At 38.8% G+C, this 15264-nt stretch overlaps 1 protein-coding gene across 1 annotated transcript in view; it reads left to right on the top strand.

Annotated features, from left to right (window-relative positions):
- kcnk18 (potassium channel, subfamily K, member 18) overlaps nucleotides 1–8667 on the top strand; it is a gene marked incomplete at both ends in the record, with an annotated part of 32807 nt that extends 24140 nt beyond the window's left edge. The window contains one exon of the mRNA XM_079248700.1: nucleotides 7829–8667. Within this exon, the coding sequence (XP_079104826.1) occupies nucleotides 7829–8667 (839 nt within the window). The remainder of the gene's footprint in view (nucleotides 1–7828) is intronic.
- Nucleotides 8668–15264: the final 6597 nt, after the last annotated feature.

The raw sequence follows: 15264 nt of genomic DNA, 5'->3' as shown, positions 1-15264 counted from the left end.
CTCCCGGCTTCAGACGAAGCTTCTCGTGGAGGATGTAACAAGTTTTAGACTGATGAGAGCAAGTCATGTCGAGAATGGAAAATACAGCAGCAACAAAACACTGGATAAGACATATGAGATCCCTTCATGTAATTATTTTTCCAAAAGTAGTGTTGCCTGCGCTGGATGAAAAATGTTGCCAGGTAGGTTGTTTACAAGTGGTGCATTAAAAATACATGTTTTTCCGGACACAATAAATGATCATGATTAATAATCGTGATTACAATATTCATCAAAATAATCATGATTATTATTTTCGTCACAATCTATTATTGCCCTAGTTATAATAATGAGTTTCATGACCTTTTAGCTAAGAGTCTGGACTTTCTGTGGATACCACATATGTCTATTTTTGTATTACTTACACGTTACACCTGTCATAACGTGACGATTATTCTTACAGACCTCAGTACCGGAGACTGGGGGTGGATGAGGTTCGAAGCACATCCTCACTGGTGCTGTCTAAGATGTTCACATAGCCACTGTTCTCCACCAGATTTCTAACTCTAAAGTTGATTTTGACTTTTTAAAAAAAAACAAAAAAGAAAGAAAAGGGGTTTAAAGTTGGGGTAGGTAATGTTGGGGAGCTAGCAAGATGTGAATGTAGCACCTTGTCTTGGCTCCTCCCCCTTTGGTTTTGCTCCTTGCGTGATCCAAGGCTTTTTTCTTACTTACACCAAGAATGTTATGTTTTTACTGGCGTTTATCTGTTTATGCTCAAGATAACTCAAGTTATGGACGTATTTTGTTGAAACTTGCAGGGGTTATTGGAAATGTGAAAAAGAAGAACTGATTTCATTTTGGTGGTGATCAGGATCACCATTTGGATACAGGATTTATTTTTTAACACCTTGGCGGAGGTTTGCGCTCTCAGAGTGCTTTTCTAGTTCGCAGCTTTTCCATCAACTATTTTCTCTTTCTCGGCTTTTCAGCAGGAGGAGCAAATAAACCGAGCCGGGTCGGGAAATCCTTCCTGCATTTTCTCAGCCATGTTTGCCTTTAGAGTTTCTATTTCACTACTGTATTTTCATCCTAACACACTATTTATCTGGGCAGAGCACTTCAATAAGCCAAGCAAGACAGGACTAGTTGATGGATTTAAACATTTATTGCCTCCTGTGCATGAAAAAGCATGAGGTACCCAGCTACCACCTGTAATGATTCCATAATGTTACATGGCTACCTTGCATAAGCCGCACTTCTCGTAAAATCTCGTCAGCCGGACAAGAATTTACAAAAACTGAGGCTTATGCACTGAACACTGTTCAATGCAAATCGCAATTGTTTGATGAAACTTACAAATATCGCTTTTATATAGCAAAAAAAAAAATGTAATGGGAACGCTGCTACAGTCTCAACCATTTATATACACACAGAAGAAGTTTGGTTTCTTTGTCGTTCTTGTTTTGTGGATTAACCATACTAGTGAAACTAGACAAACCTTTTAGCTTTAACCTGTAAATGCATCATTTCATAAAATAAAACAACGTGAATGAAGAATTGCTCCACAATAATAATACAATACAATACAATACAACTTTATTTAATACAACTTTAAAGACAACAATGTTGACCAAAGTGCCACATTGTGTGGGTTTAAAAAAAAAAAAAAACTGAAAACAGAATAACTAACGTACACGAGGACAATTAAAAAGATTACAGTCAATAAAGTTGATCTTCACCTTCATGGTGTCGTCCAGAGCTTAGAGAATGGATTCCTATTGTCCTGAATATTGTGTCTGTTACTATGTCTGAATAAATTACAATAAAACAAAGTAAAGCTTATTTTTCCCGCATATAATAGGAGATAACACCCTGAACATGTTCACTATTTATCACCTCACAATTAAATCTTTTGTACATATTAACTGGTACTAAAATATGTATTCATTCTTGTTTTGTCATTAGGATCTAAACTATGAGAATGTATTGAAACTAAACATTATTCACCTGTTTTTGTTGTTGTTTCTGCTTATTGGTTATCTGAAGTTGGACAAGCAAGATATTCTAAACAATTCAGATTATTTGTATTTGCTTGTACGTTTTTAATCCAGTGGATACCGAACAACTCCTCAATTAGAAATCTGGGGAACTTTATGCTCAAAATTGAATAAATTTAAGAATTTCTTTATTTCTGTATTGAAATAGAATTTTTCCTTCCCTTTGTGCCGTTTAGATTTTCATTTATTTTCATTTTCATCTGTGTTGATTGAATATAACTAAAGATTCCCAAATGATTTTCTTCTTTAAAAATTTCAGAATTTTAATGTGAGTTCTTTGAATTTGGCAGAAAATTCAAAACTTCACAAAAACTAAGAGATTTTATGCAAAGGACATGTATTTTTTTTCTATTTAAAGAATGCAAAGCCATTTATGAGATTTATTTTTGTTCTTGCTACCATCAAAATGCAGTTTTGCAAACAAACTGGCCCCAAATTAAAGTAGGTGGATTTTTGTTTCCTCCATGAATTTGGATTTTATTTATGAACAATGTGATGTTGTTTGTGGAGACATGAATGAGATGACTTGAAAAACACTTTTATGGCTTTGTATGGGTGCGAGTGGAAGCACCAGCTTCCCATCAGTGCACTGAACACCAGGATGATATGGAGTCAATTTGAGTTTCTATTATTAATGTGTCCATCATGAGCCAGAATGATCAAGTAGCACTTGTCTGTACAAGTTGTTCTTGTTTACAACTGAGAATAAATTAAAATATCCATCTATCTCAAACATTTAAAAATGACTTCTTTCTCCAGGTACTTTGCATTTGTCTTCCAGTGCAATTCCATGTTACATTGCCTTAATAACGAGGTTTTTCCGTTTTATTAAGATTTTTTACTTTCTTTTAAAAGATTATCAGTTTATCCATTTGTCAGACAAGATGAGTCAATTTATCATTAATATGTTGATAATCAATTATAATAATTATAATAATTTGAAAATGTCTTCTTCTCTTATTTATTTGTATTTATTTACCTTTTTATGTATTTATTTGTTTACTTATATATCATCGTCTTATCTAATATCATGACATACCATACATACTTTTTATGACTGTGTTACCGTGCCAACAACATGCACACTTCGGCGAGAAAATGTCCTGATTAAAGCAGTGTTGTTGGTGACTGACATCAGACCCCAATAATGAAATTAAATTCAAGTTTACTCAAACTCAAGCAACTGAACCTGGATTACAAGCTGCGTTTTCATTTCATTTTTTTTTGCAAAATAAAAGTGATATTTCTAAGTTTTGACAAACAACAACTGCGATTTACAGGTGTTTTCATTGAACAGTGTTAAGCGCATAAGCCTAAATTCTCGTAAAATCTCGGCCGGTTGACGATATTGTACAAAAATTGCGGCTTATGCAAGGTAGTCATGTAGTGTTTTTTTTTTTTTTTAGATTTTTCTACTCGCTGCAGAGAATTTAATATGATTTTTCTAAGCTTTTCTCCCCCATTTTCTTTTCTAAAACTCTGAAATTTGCTGTTTGATCCACACCGTGTCATCTTTACTGGAAATGACCTGTTTATGACTCCCCACATCACATTCCATTACACTTTTGCAATATGTTTCTATGTTGAAACGTATGAAAAACCATCTCATGAGGCCGTACAAAGTTTTTAGCGATATTTGAGATTTAAATGTAGGTGTTTCCATTAGCTTTATTTTATTGCAATATTTAGTTTTTGCGCAATTAGATGTAATGGAAATGCACTTACTTCCACAATGATCTGTGATGGACCGGCGACCTGTCCAGGGTGTGCCCTGCCTTTCGCCCAAAGACTGCTGGGATAGACTCCAGCTTCCCCGCAACCCTCAACCAGACTAAGCAGTTAGGATAATGAATGATTGAATGACTAATTAAAACTTAGTGGCTCTTATTAACTGTATCTTTTTATTATTATTCTCTCTTTTTTAATCTCTTTTCTGTGTTTTCCCTTTTTGTCTCCTTCCAGTTTTGTTCTTTTTCAAAACTTTTCCAAACTTCAAAGCTTAATGATCTGTCTTGTGGCTTTATGCATTGCTGGGACTGGGAGAGTTTTTCCGTAGGTCTGGTTAGGACCTGGTTTATGTACTTCTGATTCTTTCTGAACTGTTTTGTTCTGAACTGAACATTTTGGGTAAGGCAAGGGATTGCTGACAGTGACAGCACTTAGGTCATCGTTGTGATGTGGAACTATTATAGAGGAAGATGTTTCCAAAGAGACAAGCTGAGATGTAGAAGTCAGATTGTGTTGATGTGAGTGCACTTGTAGGTTAGCAGTGCAAGACACAGCATTGACTTCCTGTTGTTCAACACATTAAGAGCCACAAAAACAGCTTTGAAAAAAATTAGATCATTGGTGAAGTGGTAACTTTACCATGCAATACTGAAGTCACCGTCTCTGGAAGGATCCACAGCATCAAACTTTACTCTCCAGGCCCTTATGAAAAATATATCATCACAGATTTCAGCGTAAAATTGGACCTGAATCGAAAACTTTGTAACCACGTCAAGGTATCCTGTTCTTTTTAGTTGAAGCCGTTAACTTAAAGTTGAGCCAGCTTTGTGCAAACGTAACCTTCTGAAGGTCATTGATCTAATTGTAACCTCTCAACTTGCCCCCCTTCCTATCATTCAGCCAGGCCATCACCCGTCTGCTGCTGATACAAAATTGTGTTGCCCCACTTTTAACCACCTGTACAGGAAGATGAAAGCAAATTACCCCAATTTCTGCTTCCCTTTTAAAAATACTTTTATGTGTTTTGCAGTTTCTTACTGGTTCTGGCCCATTTGCAGCACTCAAATGTACCATCCAACATGACAGCTGGTTATTTGTTATATGCAGTATCATATACAGAAAGTGGAGAGGACATCTGAACAACCAAAAGGTTATGAATAAAACATTCTACTCAGCTAACGACAGTACAATATTATTTAGTTAAGTTATTTTCTTGCTAAACTGAATCCAGGATTATTTTACTTATTGATTTCTATGATCTATTAAATCTATAATTAAATTACATTTATCATAGACTCAGATGTATGATATTGTGTCATTTATCATTTAGAGACCTATCTTAGATTAAACTATAAGCCATCATGAATATATATATATATATATATATATATATATATATATATATATATATATATACATACATACATACATACATACACACACACGTAGTTGTTAACTGAGCAATGCAAGAAAGCTGTATTTCTGACATAATTACTGAACAGATGTCATAATGCTCAGGCCAAATTTGCTAACAACAAGGTAACAACTCATCCAATAAGTTTGCCAAATTCTTCACAGACAAAATTCATAATATGTCATGATGTGAAGATGTTTGACCCACATGCAAGATCAAGCAATATGGAGAATAAGAATTAGTTTTATTGGAGAATGAAGGGGATGGTTCCGGAAGACCTGAAGGCGGGGTTCTCTGCAATGATAGGTATGAGTAACGGAATGATGGAATAAATATCCGGGGAAGTGAAGATTGTCCTACTTGTTAGGAGTTGCAGTGAATTAGGGTGGTGTCAGGGGATCCAAGAGGATTGGTGTTGGCAGTGGGAGCCAGTGAAGGTCTTTTCAATGGAGGGCGGACAGGCAGCACCAAGATGATCAGATACGGAGGATAGCCAGTGAAGAAAATGCCAGGTTGTTGGTTATGGAAGAAATTATTGCTGGAGATGATTGACCGCTGGGAGGAAATCACAGGGAGCTCAGGAGATGTAGTTTCTCTGGGAAAATACAAGAATTCTTAAGGTTTCTCACTAAAGCTAAAGGCCAGAGGAATTCACAGGAGGGCTTAGGTTTTACCACAAAGCTAAAGGACTGCAGCTCCAGATATACTGCTGGGTAGTTGATCACTAATTCTCCACAGGTGTGCTGGCCTGCACACCTGTGGTGAAAAACATCACCCTCCAGAAAAGGTTCCTCTTGCACCCTCTGGTGGAACCTGAAAAAATACTTTAGAGAACCCAGACCCCTGACAGAATATTAGTCAAGCAGTTGGTTCATAAACAGCAAGTTCAGGAAATATACTGTGTCCACTCCATGGCACAGATTTATCCCAATAACAGCACAGATCCAGGGAGTCAGACATGTTACAGATTTTGAACTTGTCTATATTTTGGGCATCGTCCCAGAACCGCTGCAAACAGCTGTAATTAAAGCTGGGGTAGGTAATGTTGGAGATTTGAAGAGATTTGAAAGTGGCACCCTGTCTTGGCTCCTCCCCTCTGGTTTTCTTTCTTGCGTGATCCAAGGCAGTTTTATGAGAAATGAACAACTCCATTTTGGTACGAACATTTGGACTGGTCATAGGTTTTACAGATTTACTGTAAACTGAGGGGTCAAACTATAGTCATGATTACAAAATGTATAGACTATCAGACCGAGGAACCACTTCACCCAGTAAAACAAAATGTGTCCCTGATCAAGATAACCTACCCCAGTTTTAATCCTGTGCTGAAAAGTAAATATCTAGACAAGACCCAACAACTACAACAACTACAGGCGGTTCTCAAATCTTCTACTTTTTTTTCATCAGCTAAATGACTTTTTAACACAAAACAACAGCTATGATCTCTGCCAGTCAGGTTTTAGACAACGACACAGCACTGCGACCACTCTGATCAAAGTTATTACAAACATATGTTTAAATACAGACGATGGAATAATGTATGGGTTAGTTTTACTGGACCTGAGTGCTGCATTTGATAGTTGACCGCAATATATTACTCCAATGACTGGAGAACTGGGTGGGCCTCTCTAACACTGTCCTAAACTGGTTCAAAACACACTTTGAGAACAGGAAGTACCCTGTGTCAATTGGTAGCTTTACATCTGAGCAGACAAGAATTACATGTGGAGTTCTCCAAGGTTTCATCCTGGTGCTTCTTCTGTTAACATCTACATGCTCTCACTGGCACAGGTCATACAGAACAACATCAGTTACCATAGCTACACAGGCGACACAGATTTATATTACAATGTCACTAGGAGACTGAGGACCTGTTCAGGCTCTTGGTAAATGTATTGAGTAAAATAATAACTGGATGTGCCTATATTTCAGTGAAACAAAACCAAAGCTGAATCATCTTTGGAGTAAAAGAGAAATGTTTAAAGGTTACGACAGAACTTCATTCTATTCACCTACAAACCACCAACTAGGCCAGAATAGTAACAGACTTGCACATTAAATCACAAAGTCAGCCTGCTATCACCTAAATATACATCAAGGGTAAAAGATCTGATGACTGATACAAGATCTCGTTCTATCGGTCACGACCCACAGCTCATGACCATAGGTGAGGGTAGGAATTTAGATTAACTGGTAAATCGAGAGCTTTGCTTTCTGGCTCAGCTCCTTCTTCACCACAATAGACCGGCGCAGAGTCCTCATTACTGCAGACGCCGCACAGATCCGTCTGTCAATCTCACACTCCATCCTTCCCTCACTGCTGAACAAGACTCTGAGATATTTAAACCCCTATATCTTGAGGCAGGACTTGGCTCCCGACCTGGAGAGGCCAAACTACCCTATTCCGGCTGAGAACCATGGTCTCAGATTGGAGGTGCTGATTCTCTGGAGTGTCTTGTGTCTTGGACTGGTCTACGTAAAAGACCAACAAGACAACTGCAGCCCATGGACTTCATGTATAACTTGTAAAATTAACAATGAACAAGTCATACCAACCTAACAATCAGAGTACTTTACTAGCAAAACGAAAAGTGGTTGAACTTTATTCACTGTGTTAAAATGTCTTTTTTTTTCTCTGCTGTTGCAGGATATGGCGAGATCTATCCAGTTACCTTGCCTGGTAAGGTGGTGTGTGTCCTATACGCTATGGTGGGCATCCCTCTCATGCTCCTGGTAATTCTTGATGTGGGGGACTTCCTGGCTTTTTTCATGTCCAGAGCCTACATTCGCATCTACAAGCTTTTCCAAGATTTTTGCTCTCGCAAATGGTCACCATGGAAAGCTCCAGAGAAGGCCATGTCCGAATCCAGCCATCGAACTCTTGAGGATGGGACCTTTGTTTTTAGCCAAGACATAGTGATCCGTGAACCGCTGGACATCCGGCAGGTGATCAGCAGCCAGGCGGATGTTCGACACAAGTCCATGCAGCTGGAAAACAACAAAGAGATTTTTGAAAAGCTTCTTGAAAAGGAGAATTTACTCAGGAAGAGCCCGCTACTCAGAACCCTTTCCTGTCCAGAGCTGGACCGCCTGCCACCACCACCGAGAGGATATGCCATATGGGACTTTACCGGCTTAGGGGATGAAATGGAAACACTGAACGTGCCTTTTTTACTTATTCTCTTCATTGTATTTGCATACATCTGCTTTGGTGGGTTGATTTTGCCTCTGTGGGAAACTGAATTTACAGACTTTGACTCGTACTACTTCTGCTTCATCACACTCACCACCATTGGTTTTGGTGACATCATACCAAAGCACCCAAAGTATTTCATGCTTATCTCACTTTTCATCATTGTTGGCATGGCGATCATGTCCATGGCTTTCAAGCTGAGCCAAACGCGAATTGTAAGCTGTTACCGTAATTGCATCAAGTTCATCAGCAGGGGTAATGTGGAGACTGTCAGATATGAAGAGCCGAACTAAACCATCAGTTTTTCAGTATTATCTGTACGGCTTGTACGAACTCAGAATCCTGGTTTTGAACGAAGACCTCAGCAGAGGCCTGTTCAGCTCAGCCGGTGATGTCTCAGTGCTCTCATTTTATTATAAGCATGGGCAAAATGAAAAAGTGTGCATGTGCCAAACACTTGTAGCCATAAATGAAGCTATTACTCAAAATAAATTCGACAAACAAATAAATCTTAATTCTGAAGGAGTGAAACTGGTTCAGGAAGCTTCCAGTGATCACTGGTGAGCAACCTGTCTTTTTCTGCAATGAGCTGAGGTTCTAGAGTAAAAAGATAAACAACCTAAAGACAGCGGTGGGGTTCGAGGGTGCCCAGGGTAGCATTGCCTGCTTCTGAAGTCTGATTGGACACTCCAGGTGGCACCTAAGGTTATTGACATGTTACTGGAAAAGGACAGAAATATCTTCCAAGACTTGCATGGGTCAGCAGTATCACCAGTTTGAAGCAAATTTTAAAGTAGCTGAGATTAGCATGAAGCTACGTAGCAGTGCTAATTTAGTTATATGCTAGCACTAGATTAGTTTTAAGATGATGTGGGGTAGCCATGTTTATTTTTCAGTTATGAAAATTTTCATATTGAAAACAGTCTATAAGATGCTCAGTAGCCATGTTAGTGCTGACTAAGCTAGCACTACATAATCCAGATTAGTTTAAACAGGAAGTTAGCAAGGCTGCTAGTTTTAAAGTAGCTACAGCATGAAAATATGTCGAAATATATCTTGCCACCAGTATGATTTTGTCGAGGAAGATATATGAATGAAGTGCGAGGGAGATATTGCTGACTTGTGTGGCTGAGCTAGCCACACAAGGATCCAGAATACCGCTAGCAGAGTGGAAACCAGAACTGGTCTTCCTACTATATTTCCACTTGGTGATACAGATTATAAATGTTAAAATGATTTATTACGTTTGTCGTTCTAATGTGACCACAGTTACCACAGCAGTGTTAGAGAGGAACTTAATCATTTCTTTTATTACTTTATGACCCTCTAAAGTTGTCTCCCCCCCCCCCCCCCCTCTCTAAAGGTCTCACTCCGCCACTGCCTTGAACTGCCAGTCAGCCTGATTGGCTGGATGATAAATAAAGTCTGTACAGACCAGAAAACTCTGTGTGTTGTTGAAGTGACCTACTGCTGAGTTTCTCCAGGAAGGCTGTAAAAAAAAACATCAATACTTCCTAACCTGTTAGATGGCAATCACTTTGGTCTTGAAATTAAAATGATGAAAATTAGTCTAATTTTTTGTTTGTTTGTTTTTTTTTTGTCCTTCATGTTTTAATTTTTCTGTTTAAATGGTATGTTTTCTTTTAATTTATTTTTACTCATTATTAATCTCTCATGAAGTTTTCAGGTCTTGGAATTAACTTCGGTTTCAGACCAAAAATGTAATTTTATGTTTCTAAAAACATGAGCTGCATAAATTTAAGGCTTCTGTGTGGTTTTAGGGCACATTTTAGTTTTTGATAATCTCAAACCAAAGGTTTTTCCCTTACTTGCAGATTTTTCTGACTTGATACCAAATGATTTGCTCAAATTTAAGTCATATTTAGCTTTTTTTTTTTTTTTTAGTTTGTTCCAGTGTATGTTCACGACTACTTGCAAATATAGTTATTCTCAAATTTATTTGTGCCCTCTCGCTAAAGAAAAGGCTGAATTTACAAAGTCACTCAAATAACTGGACTCTGAAAAAAGGAACAATAGCTAAAATTTTGTTAAATTATAATTTAGCAATATAAGATTCTGTTTTTTCATTTATTTCAGCTGAAGTATAAAAAAAAAAAAAAAAAATCGGTGCTGGATAAATGAGAGCATATTTCTGAACAGTGGGACAAAATACCTGCCAACAGGTGTAGAAGTCTGACTGAGAGAAACAGAAAACACCTGATTGTAGTGGAAACATCAGAGGATTGTTCAACTAAATATTAGTTAATGAGTGATGTAACCTATATCACATTTGTTTGCTCTTTAAGAAAATATTTTCATTTCTTTCTTTTTCCAGGAGATTGGTTTTTTTCCTTCTTTAAAGGGAGGGTATGAATAGATTTGAGGAAAACTTTTTAAATGGTCTTTTTCTTCAGAAAAGAGTAATGTTCCTCCCCTGGAGTGGAAACAGCATATTTTACAGCATATTTCCTCTTTGTTTTGGCTCAAAATGAGTTGGGATATCTTATTAAGAAACAGCTAGACAGGTTTTTGTAGAATTAGATCAATATTTATGTTTTTTTTTTAACAACACACACTTTGAATTGCTTATAGTTTTTTAATTTCTTGTGTATTTTGCAGATTTATTAGTGTATTTTGTTTTTTATGGCTTTTTGGGTTGCAGAGTTTCTTGCTATTTATGGAACGTCTGTGCTTTAACTATTGTCTTATGTGTACAACACAATGGCAACTACGTGTTTAAAATGTGTTATGTAAATAAAGTGGATTGGATTGGACTGAAGGAATATTCTTTTTTATTTTTTATTTTGATTTTATTTGTTTCATTTTAATTTACGGAGACAGATATGCCATATTTAGCCAAAATTTTCATCTGTTATCTCTCACAAGTCCTCCAAAGCAGTTCAGCCTGGCGCTCCTTTCCACTGAGGAATCAGATGAATTTAACAACTTTTTCAAAAAAATTAAAACAGGTAAATTATTAATGCCACACAATCAAACAAGACAGTTTGTGCTTATGTAAACACGGTGAGGCCATGGAGAATGAATTCCAGATGGCTTCAAGGCGATTCTGGTCCACCATCCGGCGGCTCTGTACAGTGGAGATGAAGAGCTGGTGACCTCAACTCGGGACGTTGTGGGTCAGTGGAAGGAATACTTCGAAGACCTCCTCAATCCTACCAACACAACTCCTGGTAAGGAAGAAGAGCTGGGAGACTCAGGGGTGGGCTCTCCTATCTCTGGACCTGAAGTCGCTGAGGTGGTTAAAAAAAACTCCTTGGCGGCAAGGCCCAGGGGGTGGATGAGATCCGCCCAGATTTCCTTAAAGCTCTGGATGCTGTGGGGCTGTCCTGGCTGACAGGCCTCTGCAGCATCACATGGACATTGGGGACAGTGCCTCTGGACTATCATACTGGGGTGGTGGTCCCCCTTTTTAAGAAGGGGGACCAGAGGGTGTGTTCCAAATGCAGGGGAATCACACTCCTCAGCCTCCCTGGTAAGGTCTGTTCAGGGGTCCTGGAGAGGAGGGTCCGCCGGATAGTCGAATCTCGGATTGAGAAAGAGCAGTGTGGGTTTTCACGGAACAGTGGACCAGCTCTGTACCCTCTTTGGGGTCCTGGAGGGGGCATGGGAGCTTGTCCAACCAGTCTACATGTGCTTTGTGGACCTGGAGAAGGCGTTCGACCGTGTCCCCCGGGGGCTCCTGTGTGTTGTACTCTGGGAGTATGGGGTACCGGACCCCCTTGTACGAGCTGTCCGGTCCCTGTACGACAGGTGTCAGAGCTTGATCCGCATTGCCGGTAGTAAGTCGGATCCGTTTCCGGTGAGGGTTGGACTCTGCCAAGACTGCCCTTTATCACTGTTCTGTTCATAACTTATATGGACAGAATTTCTAGGTGCAGCCGAGGTGTTGAGGTGATCCGGTTTGGTGGCCTCAGGATTGGATCTCTGCTTTTTGATGATGACGTGGTTCCTTTTGGCTTTATCGCTTGAGCAATTTGCATCCAAGTGTGAAGCGACTTGGATGAGAATCAGCACCTCCAAATCTGAGACCATGGTCCTCAGCCGGAATAGGGTGGATTGCCCTCTCCGGGTCGGGAGTCAGGTCCTATCTATCTCTCTCTATCTATCTCTCTATCTATCTATCTATCTATCTATCTATCTATCTATCTATCTATCTATCTATCTATCTATCAGCTAATCTGATTCTTCAACAACTAACATGTTGTTTGTTGTCTACTGGGAATAAAATGTGTCATGATGGGGTTTGGAAATATTTTAATTTCATGTTCAGAGAACAAACCTTTCTGGAATCATGGCGGGAAAAATAAACCAATAAAAATCAAATGGATTTGGATCCTTCTTCCTTCATTCAGCTGAAATCTTTCAGTTCTCAGGCTTCTGTGGTTCCCTCTGGTGTTCTCCAGGGATCTGTCCTGGGCCTCTTCACATAAAGATTCACATTTACTCTGGTACATGGATGACACTCCGCTTTACCTCTCCAGTGAACCCAGTCCCATCCTCCCACCTTCCTGTCTTCCTGCCTCAGTAAGCAAAAATCCTGGCTTTCCTCAAATTTCTATCACTGTTTTTAGTTTCTATGTTTATTTTCTGTTTATCATTTTTCTGTGATTTTGTTTTTAAAATTCTGTTAACAACAGAATGTGTTTTTCTCTCAGACACTGTTGCTGTGCACAAGTTCAATTGCACGTGCGTAGTTCAACCAGAGTCAATAAGAAGAGTGAGGATGTGAGTTAGATGGTTACAATTTAAGGTTTGGAGGCTTGCAGCTGCACTTCTCCTTCCTGCATCTTGCATCCAGCTGAGCATGACAACATGCAGCTAAATCTTTCGGTTTTATGGGGTATGCTTGTCTTTCAGCACCTGCACAGGAAACCACAAACATAACACATGAACAAAGTAGTAAATTCTCTTTTATTTCTTTAACTTAATTGTGTTCAAAGATTACAATGAATTTAAAAAGTGATGCAGAGAGATGCTCAGAAAGGTTTGGACTGAAACAAAAGAAATGATGAAAAGCATCCAGATGAGTCGTGGCTCTGCAATTTTTGCCAAACATCATCTGAAGATTTCTAAATGATCGTAAAGAAGTTTGGTCTTTCAGCATCTACAGAGCAGAGCATGCTGAGCAGATTCAGGGAGTCTGGATGAGTTTCAGAGCAGAAAGGACAAGGACAGAAACCACTGCTGGAAAGTTGGGGCCCTCCAGTCCCACAATGACACAATCACTCCAACGTGACACAATGATCAATAAGGCACATTGACTAGGAGAACATTTGTCCATGCTAGAGTGGACACATGAGCAAATCCCCATAGACTCCCATTTTAAAAAGACCAACTTCACAGCAGAAATAAACATGTTTACAGCCTGGTTCAAAAATCAATTTTCAGTTTAATAGGTCAGGTTTACCTTCATGACAACTGTAGGTGTGTGTATGTGTGTGTGAGTGTGGGTGTAGAAGTTATTTAATCTGCATAGTTGGGGGCGTGTCCTTTTGATTGGCAGGTACCCGATATGCCGCTGCATGAGTGTAACACAGCCACGGTTTTTAGCCAACTAACTGTGTGACTAACCTTTATCTGGCCATATTCACTATAATTTCCACATACTTACAGCCTCATTAAACTCTGTTTATAAGTATGTTATGTTGTGCTTGGTGAGCTGCTGTGCTGGTATCTCACCGCTAGATGGAGCTGTTGTCAAACCCTGAGGAAGGTGTCAGACATGTTTGCCTCATTGCAATGGATATGTTTTACTTTTACTGAGTAAACATGAGTATATCAAGGTTTTTTTTCTCTTTTTTTGTCAGATACAGGTTCATATCCATGTCCTTATCAGGACAGGACGCTTCGCCTTTAGCTGCATGAGGACATTTTACTTCCCAGCATCTAGTGAGTCTAAAGTGAGCACTACTTGCTAATTGTTAAGACATTGTTAAGGGTCACTAAACTGTGGAATAACTGGATCATAATCTGGTTTTACATCTGAAGATTTTTTTTTATTTATTTGTACACCACCAAATCATAACAAAGTCATCTCAAAGTATTTTCAGACATAATTCACTGTCATTCAGTTCATACAAACCCATCATGTGATCTGTATCAGTTCATTTTATAACTGTTTTTATAAACCAGTTCACAAACCAGATAAGTAAACCAGCAGACCGAATCAAACCTTGTAATTGATTCAATCCTCCATCATGACCTACACAAAGACTCAGCGGTGGAAAAAATCTCTCTTTGAACCAGAACCAAAGTGGAAAACCACCATCAGAAGGTTCTGCTTCCTGAGGCCAAACTGGGAACTGGTTCCATAAAAAAAACATACCTGTTGTTGGACTGTAGAGGTCAGACTGTCTCAGGTGAAGCATGTAAACTCCACAGAGACGCTTCACAGCAGGTTTAAATCCAGAACATTCCTGCAGAACCTTTCTGCTCCACCAGATATCACAGATTCATGCTTTCAGAGCTTCTGCTTCCATTTAGGTGCAGTACCACAGCTTGTCCAGCAGAGGTCACCATTTCATCGAGATTAAACATCAAATTCCCACTTCACCCAGACATCTCATGCGTGTTGTAAATGTGTGGGACATTCAAGAACAGTGTATGCATTTTAAAATAGTGTAAAAGTTTAACGTTTATAATTACAGTAGTTAGTAATTAAATTGCTGCAGTTGTAAAACTGTGTTTAGAATAAATATAAGAGATGAATGTGACAGAAGGTGGTCTCACAGCAACATCAAGATGAAGACGAAGGACAGAAAACAGACAGATGCCTGATATGAAACCAAAATATATCAAATAAAGATACTTTATTGATCGCCTAAAAGAGTGAAAGTGTTGTGATAAAGAAAGAGTGAAAGTGTTGTGAT

Source organism: Telmatherina bonti, assembly GCF_933228915.1.
Source record: "Telmatherina bonti genome assembly, chromosome: 11".
In the NCBI taxonomy this organism is placed as follows: Eukaryota; Metazoa; Chordata; class Actinopteri; order Atheriniformes; family Telmatherinidae; genus Telmatherina; species Telmatherina bonti.
The sequence above is the reverse complement of the archived record's forward strand: the minus strand, read 5'-3'. Positions and strand labels throughout refer to the sequence as shown.